The 21,241-nt window shown below is 39.4% G+C and overlaps 1 protein-coding gene across 1 annotated transcript in view; it reads left to right on the top strand.

The window, feature by feature from the left end:
* st18 (ST18 C2H2C-type zinc finger transcription factor) overlaps positions 1–21,241 on the top strand; it is a gene marked incomplete at both ends in the record, with an annotated part of 45,862 nt that overhangs the window by 4,841 nt on the left and 19,780 nt on the right. The window contains 3 exon segments of the mRNA XM_083689786.1: positions 16,564–16,682; positions 20,176–20,227; positions 21,079–21,103. Coding sequence (XP_083545912.1) covers positions 16,564–16,682; positions 20,176–20,227; positions 21,079–21,103 — 196 coding nt within the window.

Raw genomic sequence — 21,241 nt, 5'->3', positions numbered from 1 at the left:
GATATTGTGCCAGCCTCCTGGGTGTAATGATTTAAGACGTATGATTTGAATATTGACGATACTGACCTTCAAGCGAGAGCACAAACAATCCAACTCTTACAGAGGTTCTGCCAGATCAGAGGTTATGATGTCACGTCTAGTTGATCTACGACTCATCAGCGACTCATCAGCGACATCATTACAAAAGCCAGACACACCTGTTGCCATTGTTTGTGGTCATCCTTTTTGGCTGTCCATCCCAGTGAGCTACCCACTGCTCCCCTGGTATTTGTGGGTGTATCTGTCTCTTTGTCTGTCTGTTTGCCTGTCAGAGATAGAGTCATGACCAGATCCCCTGAGACAGAGAAGACCAGATACTATGAGAACCAGACCAAGAAGACCCAATGTCTTGAAACCAAGACCAGTTCAAATGTGGAAAGATTAGACCGAGACCAAAACCAAGACCAATCTTAGTGAGAAGTCAGTGAAAAGAAAAAAGGAATCTTATTTCTAAATGGGTCGCAAGACCAGACTCCATCTCTTGGATAAGCAAAAAGTCAATTTTACTGTCAGTTACTCCATACACTGATGATATGTCAGTATTGCAGGACTTTCTTTTTGGACACTGCAATAATTCCCAACCCTGGTTCTGTCTTATGAATGGATGGATTGCAAGAGTGTTTGACTCTCGCCAATTCTCCAGGGGGCTGTTCCAGAAAGCAGGATCAATGAGTTTGCCACCTAACTCTCTTAAATATCCTGAAATTACTTAATATTTTCAAGTTCATAAAGAAAGATACTTGGTGTAACTGATAACTGATAACTCGACACTCCCAACAACCTGTGTTCAAGTTTATGCTATGTTGATAAACCTGAAAATCAAGAGATATACAGTATCTGATTGTTTTTTTAAATGAGCTTGCTAATTTAGTGATCCTCTTTTCAGGAACAGATTACCAGGTTATGTTGTACTGTAGCTTATAAATATAGCTTGTGCAGCACTGTAGCACCTGCAAAGATAGCGTAATGAGGTTGCAGTGAAGCGTTGGAGTGTGCCTTTAGAATGTAGTGTAAGGTCGCCCACAGTCACCCTCAAGGGGATTTCTGGGTAGTACTAATCTACTAATTCTAGTGACGTGCAGTGAAGATAATGATCCCCCATGAAACTGTACTGTATTTTCAAAGTAATATTCCGCTGTCTGTTGACATCAACATAAAGATAGTTACACATCCTGGAGCCATATCAACAACATGTACTTATGTTTGGTTGCTCCTATTTGCATATGCAAATTGATTTTTTAAATTTTAATTCAGTCCTTTTATGTGACTCTTTCTCTGATGAACAAGGCATCAAGTGGTTGCACAATGGCAGTGGGATAAGTATATGGGGTTTGCACTATCACCAGAATGAGGTGATTGGGTGTTCATCTTATTTGAGACTAATTTTGAAGCATTTTATCTGGAATTAACCTCAGCTTATTGTAGATATTAAACTTCTATCATGTTCAATGACAGAATGAATATTCATGACTACTCGGTTGTAATTGAATGGAAACTGAAACTACTAGCCCTGAGTTGCCGTCTTGGAACTGTGAGGGGGGGAAAGCAAAATTGCTGGTTGATCTCATAACGATAACATTTTGTTCTTACAGTATATTAGAAGAATTCTGGAAAACATTGTATTTGTGTAGGTTTCACAGAGGCCTGTACGGTGCTCAAAACAATGGGGTGCTTTGACATTTCACTTTGCTTACATAATTTGCAGCAGAATGCAAAAAGCTTTTAGACACAGATGTGACCCATTGTAATACTTTTCTAAATGCAATCAAACACTTTCTACAAACATGAACAGGAGTTTTTAAATGTGAACCCTTGTCTGACATGTAATTTCATCCAACCCACTCCTCTCTCATTTCTCCACTAACTCACCTCAGTTATGCGCATATTTCCTGTTGATGAAATAGTTTCGCAAAACACTAGTTCATGGTTCATGTAGGCTGGGATATAAACCTTTTTGCAGATTAATCAAGTACAAATCATGAATGTGTAGGGCTGAAGAAAATATATTGTATTTTTGCAATGTTGGCCTGACACTGTCAGTGAATTTAGGAGAAACCAAGCTATATTTGTTCTTACTACACTATGTTCAATCTGGTTTTTCTCATTTCGTCAAGATTGCTGATAAGTTGATCCTTGTTAAGGTTTTATTTTGTTTTCATTTTCCTCTTGTAATACTGTTGTCTTACAATAGGTCAGAACATGAAGTAATCAGTACTTTCTTGGACAAATGCATATGTACTTTCCCATTGTGATTGTGAAAGAACATGCTTTTATTATTTGATAAGATGCTTAAAAGAGCTCTCTGCTTTCATATTTTCTAGCCATCATCAGGCATTAATAGTGCAAGAAATCAAAATAGGGAACAAGACTATACTCTTTGCCAGTTCCTCTTTTCAGTATGTACCATGAAATGGCTCTTGAAGACAGTTACAAAATTAGACTTTCAAATGAGGTATTAAACAAGGTGATGATCAACTGCCAAACCTTAAGTAATGATATGCCCCCGTCCTCAAGTCCCCAGCCTTGCATAACCAAATACGCAGATGACCAAAAAAAAGCACTGAAAATACATTATTACACATTGTGTTCACACGTCAGCCCCTGGAGACCAAGGGGACATAACCGAAAGATAAGCATGTTTGGGTGGCCCCTACCATCAGCTGGGGAAGGGGGATGCTTGGATCTCTAAAGAGGCCCCTTATGGGTATCACTTATTTTGAAGACTAAGCCACGGCCCCCTACCCCCATGCAACCCCCCCAGTCCTACCCCCCCCACACACACACATACACACACACACACACTCATACACACTCCCCCTGCCCCAGGCTCCACCCAGAAGTGTGGCTGCCTTTGTCATTGTAATCTGGCCCTGTTTGCTAAACGCTTCCACTGTTTACTCTCTGCTACAGGGGGGCTTGTATTAACAGGAGTCAGCAGGACGCGGGGTGACATCACTGCGGCTGGGGGCTTTTGTAAGCTGCATTTGTGATGTCTCGAGGCCCCCTTTCTTCCTTTATACACCCCCCCCCTCTCTCTCTCTCTCTCTACCCAGGCCTGTCTAATGCATGAGCTAACTCAGGAGGCTAACATGGCCTACAGGGAGGAATTACACCTAATTACTTAAATAACTGCTAGGCAGCAGCCTTCCTTAGTCACCAAAAATAATTTCCATGTCTCTGCCTTTTACTGATAGCCAGTCCTCCGGTAACAGGAAGGGTCTCAGACAAAAGATATTTTTTCATTCGAATAGTCGAGAAGAAATAAAGAAGACAGACATGTACTAACATACAAAAAAGAGAGAGAGAGAAAAAAAAAAAATCAAATTAACAGACACGGCTTTCATGACATATACTTTGGTTGTTGTTGCCGTAGCGATAAAGTCGCAGACATTGAAACTGGTCTGTTGAGCCATTGTTATCATGCCTGGCCATCTGCTGCCGAGGAGTGACATTCCCTCTCATTTGCATGATGAGTGATATATGGGAAGCTTGGGAGCGCATATGCCCTCGGTCCTATGACAAAGCAAGTGAAAGTTTCTGCAGCATAATACAAGGGGACAAAAAATTAAAAAAGGACAAAAAAGACACATAAATCTGTGTGTGTGTGTGTGTGTGTGTGTGTGTGTATGTGTGTGTGTCTGTGTGTGTGTCTGTGTCTGTGATTGAGTGTGATTGTGCATGATTCTTAGTGTGTGTGTGTGTGTGTGTGTGTGTGTGTGTGTGTGTGTGTGTGTGTCTGCCTGCATGCGTGCGTGCGTGCGTTCGTGCGTTCGTGCGTGCGTGCGTGCGTTCGTGCGTGCGTGTGTGCCTGCGTGTGTGTGCCTCCATGTGTGAGTGTGTGTGTGTGTGTGTGTGTGTGTGTGTAGAAGCAAACGCGTGCATCTGCCTCCTTGTGCGCCTGTTTGTGTGTTTTGCGGATGTGGGAGTAGAATGAGGAGGGGGGTTGGTTGCTGTTGATGTGCAAATGTGCATCATATTGAAGGGCTGTGAATGGGGAGGTGTGACGTAAAAAGGGACCCGAACGCAGGTGCTTATCTCCAGGCTGTCAAAGGCACAGTATGTCATATTCCTGGGGACTACCTTTCAAAGCCACAGCACCAGCTCGGCCATCAAGAGACTGGGGGGAAATCAAACTTTCTGGATCACAGAAGTAGGTTTGTGTCAAAGTTCTTTTATATTAATATTGTAGTGGTGGTCAGTATTTTGTTTATTTTTGTCATCGACATCATGCTCGGACTGTGAATGCGAAGGACAAGCATTTTGTCGTTCCTGCTGCTTGATGTTGTCATTTGATTTCATGAAAAGGCCTTAAATGTACTATTGTTTTTAAAAGTTAACTTATTTTGACTATTGCAATGATAGTGAGTTATATTGTATATTATAGGACTTGTATTAATGGGTCATCAATGTCTATGCACAGTTGTCTATGCAATATGGAATATAGAGCTAATAATTGCTTATTATTTTGTAATGTGTTTTATCTAATAAATACACGATGTGTCAGTGTTCTTAAAAAACATTGCTGGAAATAAAGAGTGCAGATTCTGTCCAGGTTTCAGACAGTTAGAGAGGAGATTAAATGGCTCAAACTGGTTTTTAAGAAGCATGACCTATTTTTGATCCAGATAACATTAGATGCTGTCTACCTAAATTAAACTCATAGCATTTGTGTAGTGAGTATAAGCTAGTCTTAGAGGAACACATGTTAGTATTGTGTATAGAGACAAAGCATTGTCAGGTTGGGGGCGGCTTTCACCGTGACAGCTGTATACACAAGACTATCCAGCCCTAATGCACTTAAACTTTTACAATAACATGTGAATCTGTTGTTGAAACAGTTTATTACATCTTGTGGACACGGCCTATATATTACTTTAGAAGACAGTAGCTAGCAAAGACATAAGTTGTATGGATATTTGTTGAAATCCTGTTGCATTACATAAGTGTTATTTATGTATTATAGTTAGTAATATGCAGAATTTAGGCTTTGGTGTGACACATGGTCGGATGTTATACTTGAACAAACTCTGAGGAGATACAGTACAGGTCTCCAGGGCAACCGTTGATTTAGTGGGAAGAATTCATGTTGGAAAAGTTTATCATTTACCAGTTGGCCTACTCAATATACTAAGGATGGATAAGGATGGATAAATTGCATTTGTGCTAGTTTGGAAGAAAATGAATGCATTTTGCAAATTAAGATTTTTGCTTAACAACTTGTGGCTGAAATGTAAAAAATGGTCGGAACAGCTCATGAATGTTTTTTTCTGATCTTTGTTTAGGCCCTATGATTGAATATATTTTTCAGGCATAACATTCGTGCGTAAGGATTCTGTAATTGGATTGTCGTACTTTAAGTAGTCAGAAAGTTCCCTTCAGTGGCTTGTGGAAATTCAAATAAAGTTTTTATTGGTTATTTTTGTGCAATCCTCTTTGGTCTTTCCAACTTAAGCTAAGCTAACATTCAGCTGACCATTTCATGTATTATGACACAGTTTTCAGAGATCAGATATTAGAGAGCTGTTACAAAACCAAAATCACCAGGCTATCCCTATTTACCAACCGAATCAGGCTCAGCTTTTCAGATGGTTTCCAATTCCATCTTGAGAAGTGACATTTCTACAAGTTAACGAGATACAACCAAAACAACGTATCATAGATGACAACTATGTTGTAAAATGAATAATCTTCAAAGTTCAAATACAAAGAGTTGGAGACATGTAATCGTTACAAAAGCAACGCTCTGAAGCTGTAATTCTACAGAGTTGAAAGAATGATGTTACTTTAGTGTTACTCTAAGTAAACAGGCTCCAGCCTCTACTTTTACATCAGCCCCTTTCTGCTCCTAGTAAAGGGATGCTGATTTAGTTGCTACACAACAGGGTAATCTACCTCTCTGTGCCCTGCTCTTCATTATGGAACCAGGAACTGTCCAAGGTACCTAGTGAGCAAAGATTGTGTTGTGCTGAAGGAGAGTGAGATCACAAACTCATCTATGTATAGTTCTAATTGTGAGTATCTTATTATTACTCAATCTAATTCTATGATGATAATAAGTTAATTGTTAAAAGTGATATTAAATACCCCTCATGTGACTGGATAGCTTTGCACTTTGCACTCAACAAATGTTTTTGTGTACCTAACAAAATAGATTAGAACTATGAAGTGATTCCGGTTTTAGGGAAGACTTTGTTCTTGGATGTTCCGAATCAAGAGGTAGTCAAACATTCTGAGGTAAATGTAAAGTATTCAGTTGTGAAATACGGGAAGTAGCAAAGAGTTAGCGAATAATTGCTGAAAATGTTCAGTGTGTTCAGTGTCAATCCAACAGGCATTGTGTTACCTGTTTTTCCCCCACTCAAACTTCACTTAGTTAATCCAGGAAAATGAATTATGTGGATTTAATTCAGCAAGGTTTCAGAAATGTTCCATCTGCTGTTGAGCAGCTGGTGAAAGGATAAATGTAATTAATTACTTAACTTTTGAACAGTATTCCAGAAAAACAGTGCTGTTTGTGTATGATTGGAAATGAATTGAAATCCTAAATGCACAGAAGCAATATGCATTTGTTATAACAATGCTAAATAAACCTTTCTGCTGTAGCATGGGTTTGTTTTGGCCTAATTGCTATCACTTGAAATTGCCAAAATTGCCAAAGATTTTTCCCACCTCTTTTCTACACAATCCAGGATATCCAAAATACTTAGGTATCTTAAAGTTCTACATGTGTATTATTTCACCAATGAGGCATAAAAGGACTGGTTTATATTAGTAACCAATATTTTTCCATCAAACATATCAGATTAATTTGAAACCCACAATTGGTAAAGTGTATGAAATGGATTCTGAATAATGATAAAGCAGTAATCCTCAGCAGGTCAATGTACTAAAGGTTATATATATATAAAATGCTCTTGTAGGTCTGTGTAGGGTATACTATAGCATCCTGGTTATCATGTGGCATTTCATTTTGTGATGTATAGAAGTGAGATATTTGATAATTAACATGAAATATTAAAATGCTTCTAAATTATAAATGTGTTTTTAACCTATCCTTGATATTTGCAATAGCTTGATATACATTCACATAGATTTTATTTTAAACAACAGTATATGAGAAATATATCAATTTTAGTAAGTAGTTTTATATGCCTGACATGGTGGGGCTATAAGCGATGTTCCTAATTAAAATTACATGGGATTTTTTTCCGCTCTTTTTTTCCCAAATATATTTCACCATTTTACCTTGATTGTAATGTTACCTCATTGGCTGCGGTTTTGTTTGTTGGCCTAACTATAAAGGATCTGCTTGTACCCTTGTGGGTTGGGAAGAATTAGGATTTATGAATTTATTTCCTCTGTTGTATTGTTTAAACAGCTTTGGTTTAGTTTTGATCCCTTCCTCTTGCCTTTGAGGCTGTTCCACGGTGTCAGCTGTTGACTGATAGTAAGAGAACTGCCTCACAGTGTGAATGAAAGAAAACTAGCGGTTGGTAAACACTGATAAGGGATAAATAGAAAGCGGTCAGGCAGAGATAGTTCTGTGGGAGCCCAGATTGTGTGCGGTCTGTTAAAATGAGATTCTGAGCCTGTCCTTTTTATTCTTCCTACCCACCCCCCCTCCCCTTCCCCTCCCCTGTGCTGCGTTTGTCTGGAAAATCTCCAGTGACCCCGCTCGGCGGTCCCAGGCTGCAGTATTCTCTTTTTGTGTTTTGTTTTGTTTTCTAACAAGGGTCAAGTTGGCCGATAGACATGTCCCTGATGCTTATGGACAGCTGTCATGACTGCAAGTACTTACAATAATTCATTTTGCACGGAATTATAGTTCTGCAACCAGAAACACAGCATCAGGGAAATAGCAAAAAGAAAGTAAAATGTGTCAAACATTATCATGAAATGTCCAGCCTTTATGTTTGTTTGCCATTTATTGTCCCATGGTTTCACTCCTTGTATCTTGTCCATTTCTTCCAATATTTTGTAGGCTTATAGAGTATGGAAAGTTTTGGAGTAAATGGAATTTGGAAAATAATGGAAAATTGTTCAACAAACTAAAGATAAAACACAATATCCTAGATACCGCATAGTACATACTTACATACATAAACACATATAGGTACATACTAGGTAGTGTACATACATACAGGCATACATACATACATACATACATACATACATACATACATACATACATACGTACATACATACGTACATACATACGTACATACATACATACATACATACATACATATGTACATATACATATGTACATACATACTGTACATAAATACATACATAAATAAATAAATGCATACATACATACATACATACATACATACATACATACATACTGTACATAAATACATACATACTATGTATGTGATGGCTTTGGCATTACTATGATACACATAATAACTAAAATATGTGTCTAAATACATAAAACCTCATCATCTTCATACAAGAGAATATCATCCTCATACCTAAAACTGAATATCCAAAAGGCAATGTTTTATTCAACCTTTTTTTTTTAGGGCCAATCTGTTCATTCTTTTGGTCATTGATTTTTTGGGGGAATCCATATTTTATGTGATTAAAAAGACCTTCAGAGGTCTTACCTTGAGGGTCACCATGTGGTGTATTTACACAGAAAATAATTCAGCCCATTGTAGCCCAGCAGCTAATGAGATTGGTCGTTAAGTGAATGACACAAAGGCTACAAAAAAAGCTTAGCGGCTCCGTTGAATATCACAGTGTCCCCGCACACACACACACACACACACACACACACACACACACACACACACACACACACACACACACAACACACCACGCGTCAGCGACACACTGGACTACTCTACCCCACCTCGATTTCTTTCTACACCGTCACCTCCTTGATGTTACTATGAAAGGCAAAACAAAGGCTAAAAGGGGCATGGTAAGTCAGGCTAACAATTCCACCCTGTCGGAAATGTTAATGTGAGCGTGTGTGTAGATGTACGAGCGAGTGGATCTGTGTCTGTTTAGTGAACGCAGTGCTTTTAGTCTCAGGGTAAATAGGGCTCTCAACAGATAAGTAGATTCATGAAAGGTTACTGTAGCGCCTCAGGAAACTGTCACTTCCAGAGATGCTGGCTAATGTGACGGAGGAGAAGACCACCAGATGTAGTTGAAACAGTTTCTTTCTCCTCACTTGCGTTCAGTAACTTTACTGGCTACGAATCCGGGTTTTTTTTAGGGGGTGGGGGGGGAGTGTTGGGTTTGGACTTTTCTTAAACTTATGTTTGACTGGCTTCTTCTCCTTAGTCGTGTTTACCTACTCAGCTCTTTCATTCTGAGACACATAATAAAGGTTTGTTATTAAAGTCACGTAATATTGTTGTTGTTGTTGTTGTTGTTGTGGTTGTTTTTACGAGTTGGATTGTTGGATTATCTTTCTCCTATTGAGGGGCAGTTCCTTGCTGTGGGCTCCTCTTGTCAAACGTATCTCTTTGAAAGCGCTGTCCAAGTGCTGAAGTGTAAACTTTGAAAGTTTTCTGTCAGGGGACAAGGTAATGCATTCAGAGCACTCTTCTAAGATAGGTCTCAAGGTTAGGGATGATTTGATGGGCTGGAATTAATTCAATGTCTATATAGTTTTATTTTTGCAATTTGATTGCAATTTGACCTGACTTTAAAATGTACAATCGTTGACTGCCTTAAGCTTGTGCTGTGCAAGCAGAAAAGTAACAGTAGTAGGCTAATGTACATTAGTGACAGAATGCGTCCTATATAATTTCAGTGCATTAAATGATCACACTCTGGAAAGTGGGTTAAAGTCCATATTTTTTATTAAACCCTGGAGTTAAGTCAAATTTACATTTTGTTAAAGATTATTCATTTTATTGATGCATATAATCATAATCATAGACCATCTGCTGATCTGGCAAGCTTGGTTCAAACTCACAAAACAGCCATGCTAACCTTTTAAGTACAAAATAGTCTGGGCTTAACTCTGCTATTCCAGAAGTGTATGTGTGTGTGTGTGTGTGTGTGTGTGTGTGTGTGTGTGTGTGTATGTGTGTGTGTGTGTGTGTGTGTGTGTGTGTGTGTGAGGAGATTGTATTGGTGTTGGATAATACTTCAATTAGATCATCTAGGTTCCTTCTGCCATATTTTCAATGTGATTGCTTACGATATTAGGCAATAAGGCATGTGCTGAGCAAACTGAGCAAACTATATTTGTCTAACAATGTGCAAAAGTACGTATTTTATAGAATTTCATTCCATGTTTGACGACAACATTCAGTTCTGAATGTATACACATTGCCATGGTTACGGGCATTTCACCGCACGACTGCATTTCACTTCCTCTTGGTTCTGAATAGTATTGGAAATGGGCCTTATTTCACTACAGAAGGTGACCATTCTGAAAATGATTGTATTTTGTATATATATATATATACTTTGTTTTACATAAGAATAACAACAGTACATAACAATAATGTTATGAAGTATGTGTAGTGCATATTTTTTTGCGAAACAAGAATTCACCATTAGGCATCTCTTTAATGCATGCAATACTTATGTACAACTCATTCCAAACAAAGCTTACGCAGACTGAGAATTCATATGCCAGAGGTAAATCCGAGTTAACATGGATTTATACTGGCATGAGTTAAAGGACTAGAGTTTGTAATCCAGGTGGCCAGGGGATTTTGCCACACAGTGGCAAAAATCACTTAAAACTCCCCTAACATCCTGAGCCATAGGGCTCAGTGAGCTGGGAGATTTTTCAGAATTGATGACAGCACAACTATATCAGAGCTCAACTGTGTGTGTGTGTGTGTGTGTGTGTGTGTGTGTGTGTGTGTGTGTGTGTGTGTGTGTGTGTGCGTGTTTGCGTGTATGCATGCGTCTGTGTGTGTGTGTGTGTGTGCGTGCGCGCATGCGTCTGTGTCTGTGTGTGTGTGTGTCTGCGTCTGCATGACTGTCGGACGGTCTGTCTCTGTCCGTGTGTGTGTTTATTTGGATAATTTACTGTCTTTATATACTCAATTATTAAGAGTGGGAGCCAGCTAACATGAGACCTTGACAGATTGGTATTCCCTTTTTGCACCTTTTTTCCCTTTTTGCACCTTTTGGGCTCTGTATGAAGTGCACAGTTAATTTGCTGTGTGTGTGTGTGTGTGTGTGTGTGTGTGTGTGTGTGTGTGTGTGTGTGTGTGTGTGTGTGTGTGTGTGTGTGTGTGCGCGCATGTGCCTATATGCATGTGTGCGTCTGTGTGTGTGTGTGTGTGTGTGTGTGTGTGTGTGTGTATGTGCGTGTGTGCGTGTGTGTGCGCGTGCGTGCATGTGTGTGTGTGCGTGCGCGTGCGTGTGTGTGTGTGGAGGACAGAGGAGCAGAGATAGAGTGGAGTTGTTTAATGACAGGAACAGCTGACTCATTTAGAGAGAGCAGTGAAAGGTAATTAACCCTGGGAAAACTACAGCTGCCATGCGAGCTGTTCACTTCAGTGCAATCTGATTAGGAATCAGTGGTAGAGTCGCTGGCTCCTTTCAGACACTCTGTGTGCGAGGTAAACTTTTCCCTTCGCCCTGGAGGGCCCCAGAGCACAGGAGACCTGGCTTTTGTGGCGGGGGGGATTAGCTCGAACGGTTACTACGTTTCTCCAAATTACCGACCACCTGGTAGCATTCATGCACCCTCCTCTATTGAAAGGGGCTCCTTGGGCAGGAACAATGGCCTGGATTACTGTGTAGTGATGACAGACACCGGGGCTGGAACTTCTTTTCCCCCCAAACACCTGTCCCTGAATTAGTCGGGTTTTCCAAAACCATGTTCACTGATTATCTTAAAGATGCAAACTACTGTAACATGACAGAGGTATTGATGAATTGTGCCTGTGAAACATAGGTGGAATCGGTGAATCATATCATGAGCATATACACTAGTAGCAATGTTCTGTAGTTCGATAGTTGTAGGTACTATTCCAAAAAACTAATACATTTTGACTTTGAAATACTGGTCTAACTTGCATTTTTTTTTTGCATTACTATTCTATTTCACATCAATATTTGACAATCAAGAGAAAATTATCTAAAAAGTCTTTTGTAGGATAAGGGAACCAAAAGCGTCCCCAAATGTGGTCAAAAACCAAAATTGTCTCTCTGATGGCAGAAGAAACAATCTGGACTTTGCGCCACTGTGTGGTCCCGCTTCATATGAACTCAATTTAGAGGGAAGGCTTTGGGTTGACTTTGGAAAGCGATTACAAGATCCATAAATCACCTCGGCGAAGGTGTCACCATCTGACTCTTTTATAGGAGCCTTGCTAACTGGGTCCAATAACAAGTTTCCCCTGTAGTTATGCCATCATAACAAATCATTGAAGCGACAGTGGCTAGCCAGGCTCCTAATTGTCTGTTAAGAATTCTGTGAGCCTCGGTCTTTATTGAAGCATTTCAGTCTTGGGGAAAGTGATAAGAAGCCGGTGCCCCTTTTATAAAAGTACTCATTTGGCACGAGACACAAACTGCTTGGTGGTCTGGATGGCTGTTAGACTGTTATGTCTGAAATCACAGTTGTACTCAACGATTTTGTCTCAGTGTATTTTGGAACCCACAACCTCTTGAAGGAAAAGAAAAATTGCAGCAAAAAAAAAAGAAGAAAAAAAACGGATCAGAGAATATAGAGTTGGTACTTATTTCTAATTTTATCTTTATTTATATGAGTGGATTGTTGATCTGCGCTTTGGTGATTGTTCTTGAATTTCATCTCTATCAATCCCTCCAAACTTGATCGGCATTGAAATAGCGGGGAGTTGGACAAGTTAGCATAATAAGGTTCCATGTACACGGTTGAGATTATATAGCTTGATTGCCACAATTTATAATACTATTTACAAATGTTGTCATCATCTTTTCATTATCCAATCTTTTATTGTTTTTTGGAGGAGTGTACTTGGTTTGTGGATTTTTCATGGAATGAGTGAAGTGCTCCATAAAGACATGTATACTCTGTATGATCCCTTGAACTTGTGGACCCTCAAAAGTCTATTTTCAGTTCAATTGGACATGTAGATCTTGCCAACATAGTCAAACTGTTTTCATCATCTTAATCCTGTCTGTATTGATATTGCATAATTTCTGCATCAAAACATCCATGGTCCACCAATGCAAGAATAGAAATCTCACAACCCACTCTTTTCTTTTTCAAAAATATGTCAGCCTATTGAAATGATCTGGGTGAAATCTAAAGCAGAATAGAATTTCTCCAACATTTTAGGGCCAGCTTTTAATATGAATAGGAAATCAGAGACCCCCCCCCCACCCCCCTTTCCCCCTCCCCCCTCCTAAAACGTCTCTTAGCTATTATTCTAATGTCCAGCTGCTAGCTTTTTAGGCAGAGGGCATCTGATGGCTGCCTGGTCGCACCGCAAATAGAAAATCCTTTTATTGAAAAACTTGTTTATCAAAATAGTCTCGGAGCAGGGTTTTGATTTACTCACCATGAATCCATTTGCATCTCAATGAAAGGTGGTGAAAGCAGTCCTGTGTTCTTTACCCTCATATAGCATATTCAATCTGGCACCACAGACAAGGTTTTATACCACTGCACAAGCGACCACATCTTTGTAAGCCCACCTTTACATTTGTTTTAAACACTTTACATATTGCTGATTCTCAACACAGTGGATGATAAAAACCCAAGCTCCTATATGTTACATGTACAATTAGGATCGGTTTGCCGTACACTCAGACATTCATTACAAGGAAATATGAAAGTAAATTGTGCTATCTCTTGCCGTTTGCTCTTTATTATACAGAAACAGAAAACACTTAGCATGTAAAATTAATGTGGAAATTATTCCCGGGGTAAACTATAAACACAGAAGTTACCCCGCACATTTACCCTTTTTTTCTCCTTCCCCTAGATCAGAGTGTAATTGCCAGTAATCAGGTCTGTTTGCTGCTGATAAAACCACTCTGAATGCGAGGAACCCTCTTTGTGTGATGACTCAATTATGCCAGAAGTGGCTCATCAAACCTGGCCCATCAGCTGCTTTAATAAATAAGGAGGAAAACTTGCTGCAGGCGCATTATAATTCCATTCATTCCATAATTAAATCCATTCCAGTTTTTAACCCTTCGCTCAGTCTGCCTCTGGAAGAGGAAACAAAAACAAGAGGGAGGTGGGGGTGGGGGGTGGGGGGGGGGGTACGGAACAGACAGTGACCTTGCACAGAGCACCCACCCATCCCCATAATTCAAAATGATACTGCTGAGGAAAGGTTACGAGAAAAAAAGGCTCAGGGACAGGGAGGAAGGATGGGTATCAGTTCAGATACAGCTCCCGTTCTTTATGTATGCATTGTTTTCCCACACACAGCTTTAGACAGTAATTATGTTAAAAGAGTAATCTAATCATAACAGTTGGTTGGGTGAGTGTGCAGGGCTGACATTTTGAAATCTTATTTGGTGTAATCTCATTTTGCCTCTATCATCTTGCCTCGGCCCTATCTAAAGAAAATGTAAACAATGTAATTAATTTCATGGTCCTCAAAATCTTACTCGGGCAACAGTAGGGTTTTATTGGTTTTTAGATGAAGTATCACTAGTACCACTGAGTTTTACTTTATCACAATAGTGTCTGTGTTAATTACATGTGAGTGTCCCAAGAGCATGGATAAGCTGGGAACCGGGGGATATTTCAATGACTCAAGGTCAATGATGATTATTATTCTCATGAATATCCCTGCCATAGCAGAGCAGCAGTAGTTAGGCTTTGTAGGGGTAGTAATAGTCCCTCTTGTACTGATTGTACTGTACGGAGTAAGTGACATAGTAAATGGATTAGGAAACAATGTCAATCATAATGCAAGCGCAGAAGTGGTTGTAGTGGTAGTAGTAGGTGACAGTAGCTGTAGGGTATTACAGCTCTGGGTGTAAAAAAGTCTAAATGTTTCATGCAAGGTAAATGTGCACATTTTAACTGTTACCTTTTTACATCCGGAACTGTATCTATTATATCGCATTTCATCCGTCCATTTGGTTTCTAGTTTCTGGTTTAGTGGTATTGTAGCTTCAATATGAACTATATGCAAAACTGCACGCATCGTTAATGTCTCTTAACTTACCCTCTGAACTTCAATTCCAACATCTCAAACATCTCTATAATTTCAGTTGCCCTACTTGTAGTATGTAGGTCTGTGAAAAGTAGTCTTATGAGCAATACATATGCTTGATTGCATTTATAGGTGATTTCAGTTTCCAGCACCCATTGGATAAGAGCAGAATAAAATCACGGTTTGATCCAAAGTAACCTCTCCAACATTTATGCTCCTTCCAATTCCGCCCCTCTACAAACCGGTGCGAAGCGATGGTTATTCATGACTGGTTGGACTGGGAAGCCCTTCTCCCCCAGTCACAGCCCATTCTCCCCTCTGTGGTGTGGGAATGGTAGCAGATGGGGTTAGGGGGAATGGGCTGGGCCCAAGGACAGCAAGCAGCCAGAATAACACATAGAAAATCACAACCCAGAGCATCAGGCAGCCTCTCCGTTCTCCCCTGAGAAATCTGCCCCATACACGGTGCAAACAGTCCTCAGAGAACCGCTATTTGTGTTGGGGGTAGGAGGTTGGGTTTTGTTGAGGGGGGGCATAGATATGATTCAGCAGATGACAAACCGGCTTGAATAGTAGTGAGTCTTTTTTTTTATTATGCTAATGATGTTGAGTCCACCCTTTTGTTTTCAGGGGGGTGTGTGGGGGGTGGGGGGGGTGGGGAGGGAGGGGGTGCTCGGAGTGCTATAATTAAGAAGATGTTTTTTTCTCAAAGCTAACAGAAATAAATAATTCCGTAATAAGATCTGTGAAGTGAAGAGGCTTAATGTACTCATTGTGTTCCTCCTTGTTTTCCCCCTTGGATGTTTTGTATTAATTAGAGGCGAGCAATTTGATCTCTGTCAAGCAATCAATTTGCATCTTGTTCCTTACGCCATGTGAGGTATTATCGCCTTCCCTCCCTACTATCTCTGACTGCATTTAAACAACCGGGGACCACATTTTGTTGAGCAAAACAGCGCTGAACTGTGCAAAAAAACACTCTGAATACTCTACAGTATTTATGTACCTTGTACCTTAAGCAATGTTTTTGAGAAAACAGTCATTATTCGACGAAGAGTTGAAATAAACAGCATGGAAATGTGGCACACGCCATGCAATCACTAGCTGCAGCTTTCCAAACTCCCACTGGATTAGGTCTTATCCCGTCTATTAGAAATATTACGGTTATTTTTGGCAACTTTGCTTACTTCTTAAGACTGCTTTGACAAAATGGGGCCCCATGTATTTAATAACCAAAACCTTTGCCAGAGAGGCTTGCAGAAATCCAATAATTATTGATTAATAATGACGCAACATCTAACACCATTAGATAGCAACATTGATGCTAGTGATGATAGTTGGAAGACACAACACTGCCGCTTGCCATGTTGCTCAGAATGCATTTGCTGTGTATTAAGATGAGTTTGTGTTGTTTTTATTACAGAGAATGAATTTCACACTCACATCCTGAAACAAGTCAAGAATTGTGCACACATCGACCAAGGTGGACTGCGTGGACCGTGCAGCACGTCATATACATTGCCAAGAAAACTGCAAACTAAGGTAATGTTGTGTTCTTAGTGATGGGCTGAGGTAACATGAAGTCAGAGAATAAAGTATAGTACAGTAGATACCCCCCACAATAAGGTTGTAATATTGTTGTGAAAAACATGATATTATTTTACCTGTTCAGTTTACCCATGGACAACCTTGCACACAGGCCAATGGCAGTAGTGGCTAGAGTGTTTCAGATAAGCATTATGTTGAGCAGTATCATGTCAATACCATTTTAACCCCCAGTGAAATCACTGACTGAGATATTGTTTTACATACTGTATGCAGGTATATGTGGGCAGTTTGCAGATTTTGTATATTTGATTTCATTGCATTGCTGAATCTGCTTTTTTTTGTTATGCCACAGAAGTGACTAAACAAAGTAGGTAATATACGACAGATTGAAAGTTCTCATGTTTCTTTTTAGATAATACAGTTGTTTTTGATTCTGAGACAGCTTTGAGAGTCCCATTGTAACATTCAGGCAGCCATATTGCAACATATGACTATAAGTTTTAACCACACGTTAACGTGCGTCAAGGACAACACGGGAGACTGGTGCCTGTGACAGGCTTAACCCAAAACTCCAAGAATATCTCGCTGTCCCTCTACTTAAATATCATTCCCAACAAAGGACAAGGTGTGAGATACATTACAATCGCCAAGGAATGGCGGGGGTGCAATTTCTTCAGACACATTACAATCACAAAGGAATTGACAATTGGTGAGGGTGCAACTTCTTCAGGATGTCCGCCAGGCTCATTCAACTGTAAATAGTTATACACATTGAAATCAAGGCTGGCGCCACCAAAAGCCGCCACCACAATGTGATGATGGTCCTCTGAGACTCAGTTGGTAGAGCACGGCGCTCACAACATTTAGGTTGGGGTTTGATCCCCGCTTGAACCATACAGTATATACTGAAAAATGTATGCACTCACTGCAATGTAAGTCGCTTTGGATAAAAGCGTCAGCTACATGGCATATATATTCTATTATTATATTAAATGGCATATATATAATATATTATATTGTACCCTCATAATAATATAGCAGAATTATTTTGGGGTCAAGAATGAATGGGGGACAAATGCTAGTGTTTTATTTATAGTTGCCACACCATATTTAACACTAGAATGTTGATCATGAATCTGCCATTATGTACTATGCCGTGTCAAGAATATGTGACACAAACAAATCTCAACCCTGTGAGTGAAGTCAATATTCAATACAAACAGCGCCTTATTTGAATAGTATCTATTTGTTCTGCTTGTGTAAATATTCTTTGAACGTCATACAATCTCTCCATGTCTCCTCAAGAGCGCTCTCTGTTATCCAACCAATGTCTATCGAAGCTTTTCTCATATCCCTATTACTTCTCATTTCTCTTTACCGGATCTGGATATAGCTTTGAGTTTGTTAAGGACCCCCCCGATAGCTTTCGTCAAATGGGTGTCAAAAGCACATGCTCAATACCTTCACAGACTCTATGCTTCCCACAAATATGACATGTGATACTTGAACACAAAGGTCTTGTGTTTTTCAAGCTGTACAATATCTCCTCATGTTATGTTGACTAGTTACAGGTATTTTGAACTGTCATGTCAATGAGCAAACATGCAGTTGTTATGATACACGGTTGTGGTGATAAGAATAGATACTGAATGAATATAAGTACTGTGCAGTTATAATGTGTCCATAGCACATTATAAGACTTGTTATAAGCATGTACTGTATAATGTCATCTCATAATGATCCTTAGCTATTTATGAGCCATTTTCCGTCAGTTGAAAATAAGTCTTATAGACAAACATAGCATATTATGTATGATATATTCTAAAAACATTATAAGGCATCATACATGCCTATGAGTTATAATGTGTTATATATGCGTGCCTCATAGAAAGTCTTAACCTCTTGGGTTACACAATCAAGTAATCTTATATTTGTTCCCGTAATGTAACCTACATATATATATATATATATTTAAATGTGTTATACTGCATACACAATATTGTGGCTTTACTTAGAGATAGGAATTAGTTTGATGTAAATTAATAAGGGATTAGCCTTAATGAAACTGTGATGGTACAAGAGGTTATGATCAACTATTGAATACGTGTTTTAAACAGGCACATTTACATAATGAGTGTAACACAGAGGTGCTTAATGTAGAAATCTAAGTCAACCTGTGATATTAAAACAAGTACACCGAAAATATCATTTGAATTGGAATTAATTTCTTTTAATTCTCATGGGTGCTCCAACAAATAGATAATTCAGTCCAAATTCTCCCTTTTTATGCAAACAAAATGGCAAAGTGTGTGTGTGTGTGTGTGTGTGTGTATCTGTCTGTCTGTCTGTGCATGTTTGTGCATGTGTATACAATGCGGAAAAGTGTAATGAACTAATAAGCTGCATTCTTTTTTTATAGAATGTAATCTATAGTGTTCGGGAGTTGTTTGTCTCAATAGGCTCTAGTAATCAAAAGTAATGAACCTATTATGAGCGGGACCTCAGAGGGCCTGGCGTGGCATTAAGAGTGTGGCACATAAAAGGTTTATTAAAGGAAATTAAGGTCCATCACTGCCACACCTGCTCCCCTATTATAAATGTATGACAGGTCAGTGCCTTCAATCACAACAGCAACTGAGAGAGAGGAGTCATGTTTCCCATTACCAGGAAAAGTAACAGCATATCCTCTGACTCACAGATTTCACTGGCCTGTGACCACTATACACTGCCATCAGCCCGGAATAATTACGTTTAATAGGTTTTATTTGGGACCCACAAGCAATGGCGAGGGAGAGTGGATGGATTTTAACAACTATTTTGGTCTAAACACACACTGTGTACCACCAACTGCACTCTAATGTCATTATTCTGCATTATTATGTTTTTCTCACCTCCAAAAGTTTTTTTTTTTTTTTTTTTTTTACAACTCACCTTAGTTTGGTATTTTGCTTTTACATAGTACTGGCTTCTGTTAGTGTTTTCCTGATATTCTCCTGATTAGATGTGATACATTGTTCACATGCAAATATACATGTTCTAGACGTTATAACTAGGAGGGGTTGGAAATGACCTGCGTTCCCCAAAATAGTGAGCTGCAACCAGAATGGCCTCCAGCATGAGCGTCCAGCATTATTCCCTATTATAGTTCTATCAAGGGCCACAGAGGGCAGGAAACCTTTATCTTGTGTTTTTTCTTTGTTCAATTCTTTTCCCGGACAATTTTTGCCACTTTCTTGGATCTTACATGTAAATATGGGTTCTTAAATGAGTTTTACATGAATGACTGCAAGTTAACATAAAATATCATAAAGCCCTGCTTGTCTAAACTCTCATAACTACTCAAAATGAATGTTCAGTGGCACAAGCAATGCAAATCCAGCATGAGTGTCCAGCATTATCCCAATCCAATGAATCCAAAAATCAACAAATTCTGCATTTGGTTGCAATTAGATTATACACATTTACATAGTGTGTGTTCTGTTTACAGATGGATTTGGAAGGTGAAGAAAACACACTCCAAACATGCAACGGTGTCAAAGGTGAGTAGCTTCGACAACTCCACCATGTTCAAGCAACCACATTGCTGTCACTGAGATTTTTCCGCAATTCACTGGTACATCCCACTTAAAGCTATGGGCCGGGGCTAACAGTTCAACAATCCAACTTTACAACTGTCAGTTTTCTATGTTATCTTAGTGATTTGAAGAGCACTGTATGCCCATTACATTATTCAGAGGGGAATGACTTCATTAAATTGCTACACTGACTCAAATTAGTTAAGGAGTGCCTATACTATATGTATCGTGTGATTGAAAACCTCTAGACTGGGTATGTCATTATGCAAGTGTTCAGAGCCTTTGGAGGCCTGGTTGTTCACACACCGGAGCCATTACGTTGTCTGGGAAATTCATGGAAGGTTTATTATTGGTGGTGCTTCATGGGGAATACGTTGAAACCTGTGAATGAGATTTGCATTTGCACCCTCTGGGAAAACCCATTTGCCTTTTTAGATCATGTTGTCAGAGCTGTCACAAGGATGAGCTACTGTAGCGTCTCTTAAAGAGCAGGTTGAACCAGTGAGTCTTTCAAATCAATAAAGAGGAGTCTCCACCGTCCTTTTGATCCAACAAAAAAAAACATACATTTGTAAAAAAAAAAAAAAAAAAAAAAAGATAAAAGACACCTTTTGTTCAATATCGACCACAAAATCATGTAAAAAGGAGTTCACAGTACAGTAGCAGTATTTCATAACTGGTTACCCAAAACCGGGGGAAAGATCTCATCTTTGATCAGGATAGCGTTTCTCTGGGCAGAGGTCTGAGTCATCCACAGTGGAAATGTAAACATGACTATTTACCCGACTTTCCTCTGCTTCTGTTGACAGTTCCAGCTGACTGCATCACTGAGACTCCCAGGTAAGGGTTCATGGCCTCTCTGTGAGCAAAAACACTTCAGGATATCCTCCAGCTCACCCCTGAGTTTCTATCTCCTTACTTACAAAATGAAAATAGCAATCCTTTGTCCCATAGTAAATGTGGTATGTTGCCAATGCT

This window comes from Argentina silus (genome assembly GCF_951799395.1).
Source record: "Argentina silus genome assembly, chromosome: 18".
Taxonomy (NCBI): Eukaryota; Metazoa; Chordata; class Actinopteri; order Argentiniformes; family Argentinidae; genus Argentina; species Argentina silus.
This window is presented reverse-complemented; position numbering and strand designations above follow the sequence as displayed.